This window comes from Colias philodice, chromosome 20 (assembly GCF_061535455.1).
Source record: "Colias philodice isolate Cphi_HAF_F1 chromosome 20, ilColPhil1 Martin Lab GWU primary, whole genome shotgun sequence".
Classification (NCBI taxonomy): Eukaryota; Metazoa; Arthropoda; class Insecta; order Lepidoptera; family Pieridae; genus Colias; species Colias philodice.
In genome coordinates, this window is record NC_143105.1 from 2,212,168 (window position 1) to 2,232,148 (window position 19,981).

Genomic DNA, 19,981 nt, shown 5'->3' on the forward strand with positions numbered 1-19,981 from the left:
ATTGCTAAATAATTATAATATAAAATAAAAAGTAGTTGTTGATCTGTACAATTTTGTTCATTAACTGAATATATAAATGGAACGTTTGGTTCCCTGTTAGAAATATGTACTAAATTATTGCAAATGGTAAAACCGTGTATGATTTTTTACTCTTTACTCAAGCATTTTAAAAAATCAATTGTGCATTACCCCATCCTACGAACAATTAAAATATATGTATATAGAACGTCATAATATAATTAGTGATTATCTACCTCTTAACGGATTCGTTACTGTATTGTCTAAAAGTGACAAATCTTCACTTAACTTCTTAGCTTGAGGTACTTGTGGAAATATAGGTAAAATGCTTAAAAATTTGGTCATCATATTAGAAGTTTTCTCGCCTAGTTTATCAACGTATGTTCCTAGACCTATATGCCAGGGTGACCTGACTATTCTTACTACAGAACGTGTGAATTCACTGCTATCTTCAAACTCATCACTGTCTTCATCATCATCTTTTTCACGCTTAGAATCTGTAGTAGCTTGTGTAGTTGTTGAAAATTCTTGATCATAATCATCTTCTTTCATTTTGTCCGCCGGATTTCTCAGATTAATAGAGCCCATATTTCTAGGGAAAATATTTTTTTGTTTAGCTAAGGATCGAGCTTTTTTAGGCTTTGGTGCTTTCTCTTCTTTTACAGTTTCTTTTGGGCGTTGGAGCTTTGCAACGAATTTAGTTCTCGGTTCTAAAGGTTTTCTTCCACTTACAAACTCGTCGTGATTTACATCAAATTCATAATCATTAATATTGAAATCTTCGTCTTCATGTTCAGCTGAGTCTTGGTTTTTTGTCCATCGATTACGTATCTGGTAATCTTCTTCGCTGTTAACTTCTTGGTATTTAGGTATTGGTTTCTTCACTAAAACTTTCTTCTTTTCGGGCTTGCTTTTTGTTGTATTCTTCGGGGATTGAGTGACGGTTGGATTCCTGGGATTACGTTGATTGCTACTGTGAACATTTATATATTCACCAATTTTATCTTTAGTTACAATATCAGGTTTATTGGATTCAGCAATTAATTTCGAGACAGGCTTGTCTGTAGTTTTTTGAACCAGTTTTGCAAGACATGTCGATACAAAAAAGTAAATCAACGTGAGTAATAGTAATTCTTTCATTGTAAAACGTGATGTTATTCCTGCTAGCGTATCTCTACTAGCACTCTGATATTGTTTCAGGCTTAAAGTAAACACCGAATGTTTTTAGTTATTGTAGTACAAAGTTAAACAATGTATGCATAAATTCGTAGTGATTAATAGATAATGTTTAAAAACAAATTACAATTGCGTACACTAGGGTTCCGTAAATTAAAATTGTATGCGTGTAAGTAATAATTTTATATCGCATATTTTTATCTCTATCTTAGTCTTAAAGAGTCCTTATAGTTAAGTCTAGAGTTGTAGCGATAGAACGAAAAGCAATTGATTTTTATGACATAAGAATATGTTTTTTTTTCTACGTTTTACTTAATAGAGATTGTATTCTTGAATGTGAACAGAAAAGTTCGTCCTATCTTCATGATTGAGAGCTAAATTGGAGAGCATAAAGCTAAGATTAAACTAAATAAGTTTGTAGTTTTAGGTTCTAGATAGGTCTTTAGGTTCTACCTAGTTCGCAATGAGAAAGAAAATTTCACTACAAACATTGTTCTTCATGAATCAGTTGTTTGCTATAAACCATATGTTGACGTGTTTATAAACAATCAATAAATTATCTCGGATCAATTATAAAACTGCTATATTGATCTGCTTCACATTAGTCTTTACACTGTAACGGCAAGATGAAGGTGTTACTAGAAATTGTATCTCTCCTTCTTTATTTCGAATTTATACTTTCAGTTCAGATGAACTATGTGTACAATGACAATCCTAATCTTGGATATATTGCCGCTATGCCTAGCATTGGATCTTATACTAAAACAAAATTCAACGGACCAAGAAAATATTATGTTGGTAACACGAACCAGAAGTATATGAAACTGGTCAACGAAGAAGCAATAAATTCACTCTTCAGTGTTAAGAAGAATCCGCCAAACACAAATGACCCAGTTTCTGACAAGAATCAAGAAAACGAAGCTAAAAATATACAGTACGATAAACAATGGCAAGTGAGGAAATTTAATAATAACATATTAGTGAATAATGCAAATCAAGAAACATCCTCTATATCAAGGGATACCTATAAATCACCACCGCTGAAAAATGATATTGTTAAAGATAAACCAGCAGTATCACAAGAGCGTAAGCATTATGACTATTATGGAATCCAAGACAAATATAATAAAGTCAACATTAAATCGGTAGCAAAACCACAAGTTGATCAATTTAAAGCAACTGTACCAAGTCCTCAGAGACTTCTACCAGAAACAAACAATGAAACAAATGTTGACACTAAAGACGATGCATTTAAAAACAATATCATACATAATGACTACACAATGACCAAGCTATTTAGTGACATGACCCAAAAGGCTTTTGAACGTTATCAACGGAAACAGGAATTTAGAAAAAGAGAAACAAATAATCAAAAGGGAAGACCAGTCAGTACAAATGCTGACAAGTCAAAAATCAAAACAAAATCAGATGTAAAATTCCATAAGGAACATAATGTAAAATTTTTAGATAACAACAGGCATATACCAGCAAGAATCGGTAAGAATGAAGAGAACGACAAACCTTACGCTCTTTTTTATAGAAGTCATGAAAATTTTGATCACCGAGATTTCTATACAGGTGTCGTTGATCAAAGTTCTTTGGACAATACCATTAACGGAGCAATTGATATTGAAATCAATGTAAGAGATAAAACAGATAATAGAAGTGATAATAAGAAAACGAAAAAGATATCTAATGTAAAATTAAATAAGAGGCAGAGCAGTTACGATGATGCGATGCCCTGATGATAAAATGATCTAAGTTATCCAGTCTTTACCTGTGCTACTGTGTGACATTTAACAATGCATCGAGAATAGTGAAAAACAAATAACAGAAAAATATACTTAAATGTGTTTTTAATTTTTATTGTGATTCACAAATGACTCACCTATCAGAAGAATATTTTGAAGCATCAGAGAAATTTCTAAAAAATAATTTAGTAAACTAAAAACCGAAACTGTTCATTTTGCTTAACCGCTAAGATGTTTCGAACATATACCTACTATAAAAATTATCTTCTTCAATTTCAAATTATTAGAATAATAGTTAACTTCGCGAATATTATATTTGTGCCTAGTGTACTTTTTCTTTCTCTTTTAATACCCTGTACTAATATGTAAAATACATACTTATTTATAAAATATATTTTTTACGTCAAATCGAATAAAATAATATAACTAAATTAATTTGATGATAATATCAAGGAAAACTAGGAGAAGGATATGGGTAACTTTTTTGGCAAAACGATATCTTGACCTTTTTTCAAACAGAGAGAAACTTGATTGTCTACAAAAAGTTTGGATATTTTTTTCAGCTATTAATTATTACTTACTTACAAGTTTCAGGATAATGCTTTAGATAATAATAAATCTATTTACACACAGTACGGGCTCAAAATATGCAATTCCTTGCAAAGGGCAAAAAAATCTAATCATTCTAACCTATTTCCAAAACAAAATTGTTTCGAAACTCACGACCATTATTAATTAAATAGTTTCATACTAAACATAAATGCTGTGACTTGGCTGTGACAAATAGACCGTGACGATGGAACGCATAGCGCATGCCATTGTTCAGAGAAATAATATTATTGTATTCAATATAAAGTATTGAGCTATGGGTCAAATATGCAATTAAATTGGTTTAATTTTCACTTGGTAATCAATTAAATATCATCACGTAATTTCATGGTGTTTTAGAATTAAAATTTCCCATCTTACGCCATCTATTACTCCGAAAAATAACAAAACTTACCGAGAAAAATAGAAAACTGTTAGGTACCTACATAATAAACCTAACTACTTACTTTAAATTATTTTATTCTTCTTAGTTCTTTTTGATTAACCTGTATTGTACTTAATCGAGATGTTAAAATAAATTTAATTTTCAACTACATTGTATGAAAATATTTTTTCATCTAATGAATTTTCCGCTCAATAGTAATTAGTACCCTCTACAGTCTACATACCTATAACATTTCTATACTAACTGACTACGAAAGCATCGTCATCACATAATTTCCAAAACGAAGCAATTGTTTACATATTTGTGCATCTTATTCCTAAGCTCCATTGAAATTTTAGTTATAAAATTCTTAATATTTTATAAGAATACTTGTTCTACGAGAATTTAATGAAGGGCCTATGGGAGCTATTGTTTATCTTCTAACGTGGCTTTATCGTGGCGTAACCTAAATCTATTCGAAATGTTTTAATAAGAAAACATATTTTCCATAAAAAAAACATCTGAATAACAATAAGTACCTATCAATTAGTTTATTTTATCGACAATGCACTAGAAACGACCCATTTGCAAGTGTAACGAGCAGGCATGCACCGTACAAATTAAAGGTTTTTTATTATCATTGACACAGAAGAGCATTGTGCAATCGCGAGAGAGCAAGATTCGGGCCATTGATGAATGTCAACGTTCGATACTCTATTATAAACGCTATATAAATATTTGCTGCGACCTTTGCCGTCATTTCTGCACCGAAACGCTGAGATAATGCCACGTCGTATTGTTCTATTACTTATAATTGCCCATGGCTCTTGCATGGAAATGCGGGAGACAGTCGAACGAACGGTCATGGTTCGCAGGACCGGGTCTGATCTTCAACCAGCCGCTACAGGATATATTTACAAAAAAGGCAGCGATGGGGAAGCTGTCGTTACAAAAATGGGTGAGACCGAAGTAATGGAACAGCTATCAAAGTTGTACGAACAACCAAAATCTTTTGCTGCTCCCATCCCAATCAGTTCTCCGTTCGCAGAAGATGATACCAAAGCGGCACTTAAAGCCAAAGATCATGTAATACCAGTTAAAGAGAATTCAGAAGATGCAGTAGACGGTATAGCTGATGACGACTATAGAAAGCTTTTTGACGAATACGCTTCTACATTCGACGACTATTTAAAAAGTTTAGGTGGTTTTAAAAGTGGTGAAAATGACGATTTTGGCAAACAATATGGATATGACGTCCATCATGATTATAATCCAAAGAAAGATTATAGCTATGGAAAGCAAGGAGCAGGGGATTACGATAATAAAAAGTTTGAAAGCTACTATCTATCTAAAAAGCATGATAAGCCTTACGATAGTGATGTATACGGCAAGCTTTATAAACATCAAGAATATAATCACGATAATAATGATAAAGGGTTCGGCTCATATAAAGGGCACAAAGATGAAGGCAACACATTTCAATACAAGAAAGTTGATGAAAAGGACTACAATAAGGACGCAATCAAGGACAGTTACAAATACAGCGATGAGCCAAAATACTACGGACATGCGGGCAGTGGAGATGGGCATGCTTATAGTTCAGAACACCACGATGCTCTGGGGGCTGAAGGAACAGAACATGACAACACAAGTGAAAACTCCGAAGAAGATAGCACAACAAATGGCTACGGAGACTTCCCAGCTAAAAGCGGACTGGCTGCAAGTAAAAGCTTCAGCTATGAAGTTAAGCACTAACCCGGCTGTGTTCCCTATTGTTTTATTGTTGATGTTTCGTAGTTTTGTATATATTTAATGTATTTTAAGTATAAAATAAGATCTCTTTATATTGGATTTTTTATTTATGTTCCATCCCATGAATTTTGTTTGTTCCCAAATTATATTATGAAATGTGTTGATATTAAAAATATTAATTATCACAGTTAGTTACTTATTTATTTTTATCACAGTTACTTAAGATATTATAAGTATCTGTGTAACTGCAGGGAGTGTGTGTGTTTTCATGGAGGGTGTTCACAAGGGTGTTAATAAATTAATATAGTAATAGAAACAGACCTTTGAAAGTTAATGATGATTTTAGCTTGGTTTATGTACTAGAATGAATCCATAAGCTATAGAATTCACAAGAAATACTAGCTTTTGATTTGTCTCATGGTTTCGTGTGGGTATAAACTATATGGTTATATACATAATGAAAGTCGCCGGTAACAGCTAAACATATAACTAAAGTCTAAACTACACGCGGACAAAACTCGGGCAAGATTATTCGCAGAGATTTTTATGATCAAATACCTAGGTCCTAGACAATGAAATAAAAGACAGATAACTTTTTCAAGGAAAACATTAATTAATTATTACATACTAAAGTAGGAATGCTTGCTGTATAAGTATTGAAATAATCTCGCTTTCACGAATGAGAAAATCAGATAAGTATAGTAATTTTAGATTATACACATAATCTATATTCTCTACTATACAATATTATAAAGCTAAAGAGTTTGTTTATTTGAACGCGCTAATCTCGGGAACTACTGCCCCCCTAGCCAAGTGGATTTCTGTTAGCGTAGCGTTCAATAGAATCGACTACGAATGTATGAGATTGACGTAAGCTGTAGATAAACGTATCTACAGCTTACGTCAATCTCATACATTCGTAGTCTATTCTATTGAACGCTACGCTAACAGAAATCCACTTGGCTAGGGGGGCTGGTCCGATTTGAAAATTCTTTCGGTGTTAGATAGCCCATTTATCGAGGAAGGCTATAGGCTCTAATTATCATCTCGCTAAGACCAACAGAAGCGGAGCACTGCGGGTAAAACTGCGGAGCTATATTAAGCTATATAGTTGTTTTATATAAAAAAGGCAAAAGCATTGCTATATTAAACAAAATATTTTCATAGTACACGTATGCATAATGGCTTATAATTTGAAAAAAACATAATATACTAACATAAAACTATAATAAACAGCTAATTTCCGTTTACATATTTTAATGTTAGCCTATTGAAAACAGAGAAAAATCGTCACATGTAACGCCGGATCGAACCAGAAATATTTTGTATTTTTCATAAATTTTAAAGCACTTCTGTAAGAATTACAGAAAATACAACTCTGATTGAAAAATGAGAGCAAATAAAATATTATTAGTATTTTTAGAGTAGGTATTTTTTTTACAAAAAGACATAAGCTTTGTCACAAGTTTTGTTGTTTTGTTTAGTTTATGAAAGTAAAAGCTCCCCAATGGTGGTAGGTAGGTACTAGGGAACCATTGAAAGATATCTATATGGGATTTATGAATATCGTTTTTAGCTTTATAGTTATTAATGTTATATCATCACTACATACTATTAAACAAAGTCGCTTTCTCTATCTCTATGTCCCTATATGTATGCTTTAAAACTACGCAACCGATTTTTGCGATTGATGCGGTTTATTTTAATAGACAGAGTGATTCAAGAGGAAGGTTTTAGTATATAGGTAATAAAGCCGCCGCAGCCGCGGGCGGAAAACTAGTAAATTATAATAATATGATAAGATGTCATTCTAACGCAAGGTAATAAATATTTTGTTCAATGTGTTTGTAATATGAACGTGTGTTATTCATCGACCACGTGTCGATTCAAAATGAGTTTTCTAGTTAATCCGACTAATTAATATCATGTTTATGGATGTTTGTATACAGTATTTCTATGTAATTTATATGTAAGTACTCTTTCACGCGAAAACCACTGAACCGATTTTCATGATACTTCCCACGGATGTAAGTAAGGTAAGGTAAATAGTTTGTGTAACCAAAATACCATACAAGTGATAGAATTGTTTGATTTTTCGTGAAACCGCATGGCATATTTTATTTCCCGAAATATTTTATTCGTATATAAAATATTAAATAGGTAAATATCTGGTGTAACCTAAGGGTATAGCTGAATTTAGTATTAAGAATTCACAAGTTAAAATACAATGGAACTATACCTACCTATTAAATTGTATCATAAATCTGAGTCACAAAATATAAATTATTAAACTGAAACAAAAAAAAATACATAGGCTAATTTGCGGTGAGCGCTACATTGCACAATACAGAGTTTTTCATTATCTAACTTCTTTGTCACCTCTAACCTCGCAAATCGAACTGTTACATGGCTACCAGAAAGGTGGCAGTGGAACACTCATGGTCCTTCTGCACTTAACACTGATATAAATATTGAGCAATCGAGTTATGAAATTATTACAGCACAGCTAGCAGTACAATAAACATCTCAACATGAAGATCCCTATTACAATTTTGTGTGTCGCTACAGCTACGTCAGCGGTCCAGATTGGCGTGCCTCCCGCTACGGGATACATTTACAGGAACGACCACAACGGCCCAGCCAGTCTCATCCAGTTAGGAGCGCATTACCAGCAGCCAAACTTCCTTCCAGCTTTACCCCTTTCAGCACCAATTAAAACTATCGAAGCCTACGATATCGCCCCTGTCCCATTGCCATATATAGCTGCTAAACCGATTGTTATCGAAGACGCTGAAGATGAGAGTTCGGAAGAGGAATCTGCCGAGTACAGCGATGGCTTAATCGGCCTAGGTCATGAAGGCGGCGGTGGTAGCGAATATGAGGAAGCTCATCACAAAGCTCACGGCGAAAAGGGAAGTAAAGGATACCATTCTAAAGGTCACTTTGCTAAAGGACAAGCTGGCAATTACGGAGAAGTGCACAAAGAAGGGCATCATAGTGAAGCCAGTGGGGAGAAAGGAGCGCATCATGATGAAGCCGACTCATATGGAAAGCATCATAAATCGGGTAAGGGCTACAAGGGCGGCGACCACGGACACAAGAAGTACCACAGCAAAGGAGAGGACATCACCGGATACCATAAAGTCTTCAACAAGGACGAGTTCAAAAAGGACCACGACTTCTATGACGTTGCTGATAACAGCGGACATTTTAAGAAGCATGGCTCTGACAGCAAGCATTATAGCGAGCATGAGGGCGGTCACAAGGAAGGTGAAAAGGGGGTGTCTGGGTTCGATAAAGGAGATTTTGGAAAGTCTGGCTATCACAACAACGGACATATTGACGATGGTGAATCGGGCCATGTGAGTAAAGAGGGAGAAGAAAGCCATTACAATCACCATGAAGGCTACGGCAAAAAGGGCGGGAAAAGTCATGAAAAGGAATACGAATATGAAGACGAAGACGAGGAATAGATTAATTTTCTGTGATACTAAACTCTAATGTAATTTTGTTATGTTTGATACACAACGCTGTGATTTTTTATTTATTACCGAATAAACGAATTTATTATTAACAATGTAATGTGGTGCATTATTTTACCCAATCCATATACTTTTATTTAAGTTACTACCTATTTAAAAACATGCATTGCTTAAACTTAGATTTGGCATAAATAGATAAATTATTTCACTCAGAATCATGACGTCGATACTCGTGAAAAAGAGCAAAGAGTGAACTTTACAAGTAATTGAAATTTCACTTACCTATCATTAATTAAAATGTAAAGATAAAAACAAAGTAATATATCTACTAATTAAGTATTTTTAAAAAATGTCAAATACTTCTGGTTAACAATCGAAATAATTAAAATTAGACTTTTATTTTCAATTCAATAACAGGTTGATACGAAAATAAAGCGTAGACTATTATTTTGCAAAACCCTTCTGTCATAGTTACAACGTAGATTTTTAGTTTTTAGTTTCTTCGACTAGATTTCATCTTTATACTGTTCAATTTAATGCGTTCTAAGCACACGCTATTACCTCGATAATGTATTACTAACGCATACAATAACATTTTAAATAATAAATTAAGTACCTACCCTAATTCCAAACATTGTGAGCTACAAACTTAAAAACCAATTAAATATACCGATTATATAATCACCTTCAAATTACGAAATGTAGGTACATAAACAAGGCATTGACAAAAAACTACAATATCTCGGTTCAGGCAAAAAGGAAGGATTTTTTTTAAAGAATTTCGACAATCCGTTTCTATACCTTTAGGTATTACTATTATTCTTTGACTCAGATTTCATCATTACTTTGTTAATGCTCACCCAAAAACATTAAAACAAGGTCGAAATAAATACAAATGATTAATGATATAGACTTTCTGTTATTAGATATAGTTTCTTATTAAGAAGCATAGTATATCTTAATGTTTAATTCCTTCCTGAACGCGCTATTCCTGAATTTCAAAGAAATATTTAATATCTACCTTAAACATTAACCATAATATGAGTTAAATCATTACTAATTAAAATCCGATAATTTGGCAATGAATTCAGTTTCTAATCACCGACTTCACGTACCAAATAAAATATTACCAAATTAATCACGGCTAGTGAAATTAATTTACCAAATAATTAAATTGTCTTTGGCCAACGACCAAGAACGATAATGTTGGAAATTACGAGCTTATTCAATCGTGAACTTGACAAATTTGAGAAAATTGTAATACCAGCACATCCGTTAACGTAATTCCGTTTGAAATGAATAAAAAGATAATTGTTACAATAGATATTGAAACTTCATATTGGGTAGGTATTAGAAGAAATTATGATCACACGAGCAGTGGTGGCTCAGTGGTGAAACCTCGGACTTCGAATCGATAAGTCCGGGGTTCAAGACCAGGCGAGCGCGCAGGAAATAAATTGATTTTTCAATTTATCTGCGCATGTTGTAACATCACCACTGCTCGAACGGTGAAGGAAAACATCGTGAGGAAACCGACATGTCGAAGAATCAAAAGTTCGACGATATGTGACATCCGCCAACCCGCACTTGGCCAGCGTGGTGGATTATGGCCTGTACCCTCATAGGAGGCCCGTGTCCCAGCAGTGGGAACGTATATGGGCTGATGATGATGATGATGATGATGATGATCACACGATGCTAAAAAACTTGTCACACAATTATAAGTGGCTAGCTAATTCAATTATGAGTTTACAATATTTAATTCTTGTAGAGTTAAATAACGAATCTTTAACGAATGTTTTGTCCCTCAAGTCGTTTTTTTGTCTTCCTAGCCACAATAGAACTGTATTACTTGTAATGTAGCTTTTGTTGCTTGATATCTGCAAATCAAACCTTTTTTTATAGTGGAGAATGCATTTAGGCATACCCAGAGCACTCGGGGAAGTGGCCCTGGGTTATGTCGGACTCACCCTGCAGAGTGCAGGGACCTACCGACTAACTCCACTGTGTTCCGCCGTGCCGCTGTTTTGAGGGCCGCGGGTATTCGATAGAACCGCGTCCCTGTATTATAGCTGTTTAGATATTATACTTACATATTATTTAAGAAAGGGATTACCAAGAATCTACAAAATAATATTAAGTCATTTTTAAAATATATTAAAACCGTATTGTAGTATTGTACCTCTATTTATTAAAACCAACAATAAAAACCGTACTTGCCTTTCATCAGCTTAACAATATTTTGAGTAATAAATGATACTATTTTAATTCAAGAAGCAATCCTTGATCGACACAAATCGTCGCGCGATTGGGCATATTGATTAGAAGTTCAACAGCCCGGAACCAGACAATTTGATCATCTCAAAAAAACACCCTTGACCAATAAAAGGCTATATAAACTAAACAATGGACATGTATGTCAGTGTCGCAATCCACTCCAATTGCGCAAGATCCGACAGAGAGAAAAATGCAAAAGAAATTAGTTCTTGTATCGCTGACATTGATAAGTTATTGGGTTGAAGCGACGCCCGTGAACTTGGACACGCTCGACTTCGGCAATACAGATGTATCTGATCTTAAATATAACTCCAAAGATCTAGAAGACTATTTGAAATTCCTAGAGAGCGGAGATGATAAATCAAACGATAAGACGAAGAAGAAAACATCAGCGTTTAAGAAGAAGAACACAGAAAATAAAGGAGCAAAAGTTAATTATAATATTGAAGATTTGAAGAAATTCTTTAAAAGTCTAGGCGTCAAGGACGATGGATCCTATGATGATAGAGAAGTGTATGGCCTTGCTGAAGGAGAAGCTTTAAAAGCAGTAGGAGTAAAAGGAACTGAAAATAGAAAGTACAAAAAAGGAACAAAAACTAGAGGTTTTCACAGAGTGCAACATAAAGATGAATACAAGAAGGACAAGGAATTCTATGAAGATGATGAAGTAAGTGGTGATATAAAGAAAGTTGGCGCGAAAGGATTTGCCTATGATGTTTCTGGAGGCTTAGGTTTTGATAAAGGACAGTTCCATCACGTGAGAAATAAGGGAATTTACGGCAAAAAGGGCGAATCGGACAAGGGAAGTGCAGAAAAGGATTACAGTGGTTATTCTGATTCGCAAGGGTACGACGGGTATTACGACAGTGAAAATAATTAATAGGTGCATTAGAACTTTTCCATAATTTTTATATTGTAGATTCGAAGGGTGTAGTAAATTGTACTAGATTATTTAAGTAAAGTAATAAATCAATGTTTTTAAATGCGTGTTTAATTCATTACTTTGCAAATATATCCTGATGTCCGTTACATTTTCTGACATGTATTTAATAGAAAACGTGCGTGACATTGTTTTATTTGCCCATTTTTGTTCGGACTAGTTTTTTTTTTTATACTAAAAACATAATTTGTTGTTGTAAAATATGGGCTTTTTTACTTATTGTTCTGGTAAGACATTATACCTTCTATTTAAATAAATCGATTATCTTAACAATCGTATCTAATATCAAGCTGAAGAGTTTGTTTGTTTGTAATACAGGCTATATATGTACCAAAGGCCAAGGCAGAGCTAGTTAATAAGTGCCTATTTTTACATTATCAATAGACGAATAATTTTTTTTCAGCAATTCTTCTAATATTTTTTATGGAATCAACACAAGCTTATCGTTTTATACAGTATCGTCAAACACCCTTTGCAAACATTAACCCTCTTATTTTGAGTCCGGAAATTGATCCTTATTTCTCTACATTAAAACATTATGGATTAACAACAACACCCATAAATGATGACGATCCAACAGCTTTAAAAGCATACAGTTGTTCTTTAATGGTATGCCAGGATCAAGACAATTTAAGTCCGGTATGTGCCTGCAATTTTAATACAGGCAATGTAGTATCGTTCAAAAATCAATGCGACGTACTTAAACATAATTGCAGATTTGATACGGGTAAATATTTGTTCATCTATTATTATTACAACGTAATTATTATTGTTTGTTTGTTTGTCTTTCTTTCGCGTCGATCGTCGTCTATGCTTTTTTCAACTGAGCGATTTTATGGTGTGTTTTTTGAGTCTGGAGATATTTACAGTGATAACGAATTTGTATCTTGGTAGAACATCAGCTCATTTTTGGGCAGATCTATTAAGATACGTTTTTTAAAAATTCCCATAGATGGCACTATAACTATTAACTTTCTTTGACCACACGGGCGAAGCCGTGAATATTCAGCTATTTTTTAACATAATACGATAAATATTATCGTCTATCGACGAATCCATTTATCGACAAGACTAAATACAAAGGGCACCCTTATCTTACCTGGATTTAGGATTTTCCATTATACTGTGATTATACATTCCATTTTTTTTTAGGTTTTCGAGTCATTTTGAATGAAATTTGTCCTTGGGAGTTTCAATCAAGAAGAGACAACAGTCAGATGGAGTTTGATTACAATGACCCTAAGTATTATAATGACTAACGTCTAAATCACAAGAGAAATAATTAATCCATTAAACATAAAAGTGTAAAAACAATACTGTGTTTCATTTACTATAAGAGAGAATTTATACTTACAATTATTATGGTTATTGTTTACTAGCTTTCCGCCTGCGGCTTCGCCCGCGTTTTCAAAGAAAAACCCGCATAGTTCCCGTTCCCGTGCGATTTCCGGGATAAAACCTAGCCTATGTTACTCGTGGATAATGTAGCTTTCGAATGGTGAAAGAATTTTTAAAATCGGTCCAGTAGTTTATGAGCCTATTCATTACAATCAAACAAACAAACAAACAAAGTTTTCCTCTTTATAATATTAGTGTAGATGTAGATTCCAATTTGTATTTCATCCATATCCATAAATTTCATCATAATAAACCATTTACCAAAATTTCTTAGCCTGCCTTGTTTGTTAAAAAAGAGTCTTGCGTGATTCAAAAATGGGGCTGCAGAGAAATCGTTAAAAAAAGCGGGCGGGAAGCAAGTTTATGTTGTACAGATAATATATTAATATCACTAATTACTTTAGAAGTGAATCTTTCGTAGTCTATATAAAATAGTTAATAAATTTTCATTATATTCATTTGTTATCAACATATAAATTCGCCTATTTCAATGTAATATTAGATGATAAAATATGTTTACAGTTCCTATTTTTGTGTAATATTTTTAATCTGTACATTTAGTTGCTTGTCTTTGCATGTCAAGTTGTCATTATCGAATGTCAATCTGTCAATCGTTCAGCTCTTTAGTCTCTGTTTTTCAATTGAATGAATCAAAGTGTTTGTGTTAATGATTGTGAAACAAAGAATTTTACAAGACGAAATAGATGAGGCTCAATATAGTACAATTATTTAACATTACTCATGAGTACGGAAGAGACTCTGTTGAATCTCGACTTCGACAAACCGAACACAAATATTCCGCCTCCTGATGACGGCGTGGTATCTTTATCGAGCAGTGCTGAAGACATTTGTTTAGTGCCAGAGATCGGGTTCGAGGGCACCGTGGATTCTCCGGGTGTAAACAGAGAGTCGCAGCCGCTGCTCGGCGGCCGCGGCGACGTAGAAGTATCATTCAATCATTTCCCAGGTAAAAACGCAATATCATTTCTCCAATAATTAATTCATTAGAATCATGTTTTTTGCGATCTAGCGTGCATTGTTGGTTTAATATCGATAAATTTCTCCCATTCGCACTTGATGGTCTTCATTTACCTTTGTTTGGCTTCTTTTGACCGCTGAATAGTCAATTTATGTGGGTACAGCGTAATCTAAAATCTCGAAGATTTCAATGAAATTTCACCTTGACACGAAACTGCGTTTTCCTGTTCTCAGTATCGATGACTAAATTTCGTGTATATTATGTCCATTTTGAAAATTTGCACAAAATAAAACATATTATTTTATAAACACATTTGTTTACTCTGAGCAAACTTCAGCTCATTAATCGGTTTTTTGTTTCAAGAAACTAAGCATATTTCAGTTAGACATTAGTCTGAATGTAGGTGCAGTAGCACTGATGTCAATTTTCAGTGAAGCGTAACAGCTGTAAAGTGTTTTCAGGTGTAATTATTGTATATGTTTATTATTTATTATGGAATTCCCATTTCTTTGCAGTAAGTGACTTGTGAACATATGCTTGATGTTTATTTGTGAACTTTAGGGTAATATTGTAGAGTTTTGTGCATTTAGAGTTGTCCATATGTTAACACTTGTAGGGTTTTACTGTATTTTTATATATTTAAACCAATTATTTTTATCAGTTGATTGTGTTTGAACTGTTTAGAGTAATGGAAACATTTTATGCAGCTTTGTATGTTTTATTTGTGTTAGTTATTTTTTTTTTCTGGAGATTAGAGAAGTGAACCAAGTTGTGCTGTTAATGTTATTATAATAATTAATCATTTATTTTATTTATGAGGATAACAATTCTCGCCTAAATCTTTTAATAATAATTTAACAAGGCTCATTTAAAATTTCTGCCAGCACAGCTCACTGTGTCATAAATTTTTAATAATTATGATAATTTGATTCACACTTAAGTCTCTAATTGCGAGACCAGTAAATGACCAATTAGTCATGCCTCATTGAAGCTATATCTAAAAACAATAAGAAATGATTAATGCAAACCTACAGCTAATAATATTTAATTTTACCCAAATATTTGCATTGTTGCATCTTATTAATATTATAAACTCTGCGGTTTCTGCCGCATGGCTTTGCTCCTGTTGGTCTTAGCGTGATGATATATAGCGTATACGCCCATTCATCGAGGAAGGCTATAGCCTTCTTTGATGAATGGGCTATCTAACACTGAAATAATTTTTCAAATCAGCCAGTAGTTCCTAAGATTAGCGTGTTCAAACAAACAAAGAAACTCTTCAGCTTTGTCCGTGAAATTTCAAATAATGTAGGTTTGTAACTCTTACATGTTAAAACCGATGAACGGACTTTGATGATACTCGCCAGTTATCTGTGTAATGTGAATAATGAATAACACTAAAGCTGTAGAAGCAATTTGAAAAATGCTTTAAACTTGAACCAAACAGTAAGCTTGCAGTAAATATAGTTTATGCCCACAAGTAAATATAAGCATATTAAATGGTTTTAGACAGTCTATTAATATGTGAGAGGTATAAACACCAAGAACGGCCTGCAGTTTTAGAAGATTTATTAAAAAAAGAAGCTTTGCAAAGTTTCTGATGATGTTAGGTAGTTATCTAAAACTAGCTGTGCCCTGCGTTCTCGCCCGCGTCATACATTAAGCTAAATAACATATAGCCTTCCTTCATAAATGGACTATCCAACACTGAAAGATTTTCAGATCGGACCAGTAGTTCCTGAGATTAACGTGTTCAACCAACAGACCCTTCAAATTTTGGTTATTAGTATAGATTAGAGTAATCGTAATTTTAATACAGATAATATCAATAAATACTCAACTGATAAAGTATATGAGTCGGTTTGGTTACTCGAGTAAAATAAACAGTGGAAACTTGTTGATATTGTGACGCGGCATGTTGCACGAAAATATTTATAGGATAAGGGGTGGAAATAATCCATAATATAATATAATAAACTAGTTATTTTTAGCATGATGAAATATAGCCTTCCTCAATAAATGGGCTATCTAATACTGAAAGAATTTTACTCAGCTGAATCACAGCATTGATGAAATTTCGAATGAAAATAGTAAGGCACTGGCTACTTTTTTATAATATGGTGAATGAAGTCGCGAGGCACATCTAGTCCATACTAATATTATAAATGCGAAAGTAACTCTGTCTGTCTGTCTGTTACTCAATCACGCCTTAACTACTGAACCAATTTGCATGAAATTTGGTATAGAGATATTTTGATACCCGAGAAAGGACATAGGCTACTTTTTACCCCGGGACATAGGATAGGTTTTATTCCGGAAATCCCACGGGAACGGGAACTATGCGGGTTTTTCTTTGACTGCGCCGGCGATGCCGCGGGTGGAAAGCTAGTATTACATATGTGTCAAACTGATTACTTTCCCTTTTTGAAGTCGGTTGATTAGGGTGCCATCTATAATCTCATTACTATAGAGATACGTAGCTTCTGCCCACGACTTTTGTATCGTAGGCGTAAGTATTTCTTGTAGAGTGAATATAAAGATGTGTTTTAGTTAAAGACAGTCACCAAGGTATACGTACATCATCATCATCATCATTAACAGCCTATGTTTGTCCACTGCTGGACATAGGCCTCAGTCATGGCACGCCTTTGAGCCCGGTCATTCGCTCGTTGTCGCCAGTTTTGCCAAGCAACCCTGCGGATGTCGTCACTCCACCTTGTAGCAGTATTTTAGGTATACGTACGTTGGTACGTAAATCGTCAACTGAACGTAAAGCTAATCTGGACTAGATTTAGTCATCTTTTAGACCGTATTGATTTCGAAAGGTTTATATGGTCGTCTCACGTAAAATTATGACGTAACTATGTTGAAGTTTAATTTACAAAACTACTTTAAAGTTAAATAAGTTGAGTCTTGAACATTTATAGTAAGAACTAGAGGTCCGCCCCGGCTTCGCCCTCGGTACATATTTCGCAATAAAAGGTAGCCTATGTCCTTTCTCGGGTATCAAAATATCTCCATACCAAATTTCATGCAAATTGGTTCAGTAGTTTAGGCGTGATTGAGTAACAGACAGACAGACAGAGTTACTTTCGCATTTATAATATGTATTAGTATGGACATGGTATACCATACAGCCTACAGGATTACTTTCGCATTTGTGTTGCACTCACACACAATCCAATATTCATATCTTTGATTGTATCTACGAATCAATAAATATATCTATATACTGTATAATATATATCATTATCTGTTCTGGGAATATTCAACAGATGGTTACGTAGATTTTTTCGGGCGGCATAATATTATAATTTTTTGTAGATATTATGGACGTTATATATTAAGTATGTTTTTAGATTTTTTTTTATATATTTTGGCTTGCAAGTATCGATGTATATGATTGGATTTTTTATTAAATCTATGACTAGTTACTATGAACAAATAGAAAAGTAATTCAATATATGAATGACTAGTGTTCCGCTCACGGCTTCGTTCACGTTTATATCACGTAAACTAAAAATAATATTATGTTTTTAGATTTTTTTTTTATATTTGGCTTGCAAGTATCGATGTATATGATTGGATTTTTTATTAAATCTATAACTTCTATGAACAAATAGAAAAGTTACTTAAATATGAATGACTAGTGTTCCGCTCACGGCTTCGTTCACGTTTATATCACGTAAACTAAATATAATTAATAAAAATTTCTAATTGATCGGCTTTTCGGGTTCTTAAGAGAGGAGCTTAGCATCCAAAATCCCTTTTGAAAGCGTTATGAATACAAGGGTGTTCGTAATTGTGAATAATGGACGCGTAATTTATGGACGCCCCCTAAGATATTAATATGCGGATTGCGGAGATATTTTAATATTAGAAACCCTTTTACGTAATCTACCTATGGAATTGAAAATGAAGCTCATAAAAGATAGATAAAATGGCATTGGTGTTGTGTAAGTTTGTGTAATAGTTAGGTATTTGCATTTAGTGTGATAAGAGCTAACAAGTTGGTATGCAAATTATATTTAGTTAACTGTTAAATGCTTATGTGGGTTAGCGGGTTATCGATTTTATCATATGGGCGGTTGCTGATCGTTGAAAGTATGTATGCAATCAAATGAGAATAGGATCGGTGCAGCGCCGATTAGTGACGTCATAACTGTTAATACATACGAAAATATTTAATATTTATTTATTAATCTGAATTCAACAAGAATTATATGCCAAATGGCAAAATTAAATACAAACGTTCGAATAAACTGTTATTTTAATTGAAAAAGGGTTTCTAAACTAAATTGCATTTTTTCAAATTGACACGCAATTGAATAGTGTTAAAGTTCATTGCATTCTATTATGTAGTTGGATGATATTGCATCTTCAGACGCGAAACATACCTTTGTACCTATAGTGTAAGGTAAAATACCTTATCACTTAAAACGTAAGCAGGTAAAAACGATGGTTAAACTAATTCTATTATGAAATTATCAACGCGTTTTATTTTCGTAAACTGAACAGAAAAAAAAGAAAATATGTTAGGTAGGTACCTACATTTAAAATGAGTAAAAATTGAACCTATACCTACTAATATTATAAAGCTGAAGCGTTTGTTTGTTTGCTTGAACGCGCAAATCTCAGGAACTACTGGTCCGATTTGAAAAATTCTTACGCCTGCGCCTGTTTCTTGAGGATGGCTTTATCATCACGATAACAAAGTCGAGGAGCGGAGCAATGCAATAAAGTTGGATTTGTCTCATATACTGTGCAATATTATTGTTCTCACGGTGTTATATTAAAGTTATTACACATAACTAGTGGTCTACCCCGGCTTCACCCGTGGTACCTACATGTTTAAACTATCCTATCTCTCAAGTTGGATCGAACTGCACATGGTGTACGAATTTTATTATAATCGGTTAAGTGGTTTAGGAGTCCATTGAGGACAAACATTGTGACACGAGATTTATTAAGATAGTATTCATATCATATCCTGTTTATTATTAGCATATCGTCATAAATTTACACGTTTTACTTTACACGTTTTGATGCAATTCGTTTTGGTTTTACCTTTTAATTAAAATAATTGATTTTTAATTCATACAATATGACCTTGTTATATGAAATATAATCTCGATGTAATTTTAATAGATATAAATCTTAAATCTTTTAAAGTAAAATAAAAAGGTCGGTCTAAAAATTATAGGATTAGCGTAGTGTTTTCTTGTATAAAAATAT

General features: G+C 33.5%; 7 protein-coding genes across 9 annotated transcripts in view; 6 read left to right on the forward strand and 1 right to left on the reverse strand.

Moving 5' to 3' along the window:
• Window position 1: 1 nt before the first annotated feature.
• On the reverse strand, window positions 2–1,200 carry LOC149479287 (uncharacterized). Its single transcript, XM_089708230.1, has one exon. It carries the CDS (start codon window positions 1,156–1,158, stop codon window positions 247–249), a length of 912 nt encoding a protein of 303 aa, XP_089564356.1. The 5' UTR covers window positions 1,159–1,200; the 3' UTR covers window positions 2–246.
• A 361-nt stretch (window positions 1,201–1,561) lies between these two features.
• LOC149479288 (uncharacterized) lies at window positions 1,562–3,298 on the forward strand. The gene has a single exon (XM_089708173.1). It carries the CDS (start codon window positions 1,821–1,823, stop codon window positions 2,937–2,939), a length of 1,119 nt encoding a protein of 372 aa, XP_089564299.1. The 5' UTR covers window positions 1,562–1,820; the 3' UTR covers window positions 2,940–3,298.
• A 1,145-nt stretch (window positions 3,299–4,443) lies between these two features.
• LOC149479289 (uncharacterized) lies at window positions 4,444–5,943 on the forward strand. The gene has a single exon (XM_089708023.1). The coding sequence runs from the start codon at window positions 4,702–4,704 to the stop codon at window positions 5,671–5,673; it is 972 nt and encodes a 323-aa protein (XP_089564149.1). The 5' UTR covers window positions 4,444–4,701; the 3' UTR covers window positions 5,674–5,943.
• A 1,995-nt stretch (window positions 5,944–7,938) lies between these two features.
• On the forward strand, window positions 7,939–9,246 carry LOC149479290 (uncharacterized). The gene has a single exon (XM_089708026.1). The coding sequence runs from the start codon at window positions 8,202–8,204 to the stop codon at window positions 9,141–9,143; it is 942 nt and encodes a 313-aa protein (XP_089564152.1). The 5' UTR covers window positions 7,939–8,201; the 3' UTR covers window positions 9,144–9,246.
• Window positions 9,247–11,572: 2,326 nt separating this feature from the next.
• On the forward strand, window positions 11,573–12,367 carry LOC149479291 (uncharacterized). Its single transcript, XM_089708286.1, has one exon. The coding sequence runs from the start codon at window positions 11,620–11,622 to the stop codon at window positions 12,307–12,309; it is 690 nt and encodes a 229-aa protein (XP_089564412.1). The 5' UTR covers window positions 11,573–11,619; the 3' UTR covers window positions 12,310–12,367.
• Window positions 12,368–12,571: 204 nt separating this feature from the next.
• LOC149479292 (uncharacterized) lies at window positions 12,572–13,652 on the forward strand. The gene is made up of 3 exons (XM_089707786.1): window positions 12,572–12,596; window positions 12,773–13,096; window positions 13,522–13,652. The coding sequence occupies exons 1-3, from the start codon at window positions 12,572–12,574 to the stop codon at window positions 13,626–13,628; spliced, it is 456 nt and encodes a 151-aa protein (XP_089563912.1). The 3' UTR covers window positions 13,629–13,652.
• Window positions 13,653–14,381: 729 nt separating this feature from the next.
• Pi4KIIalpha (phosphatidylinositol 4-kinase II alpha) overlaps window positions 14,382–19,981 on the forward strand; it is a 91,169-nt gene continuing 85,569 nt past the window's right edge. For 2 of the 3 annotated variants that reach the window (XM_089708165.1, XM_089708166.1), the window contains exon 1: window positions 14,382–14,734. In XM_089708165.1, the coding sequence (XP_089564291.1) occupies window positions 14,509–14,734 (226 nt within the window). In that variant the 5' untranslated portion in view covers window positions 14,382–14,508. Of the gene's footprint in view, window positions 14,735–15,137; window positions 15,261–19,981 lie in introns of those variants that run through there. The other variant, XM_089708167.1, reaches the window with a different exon arrangement.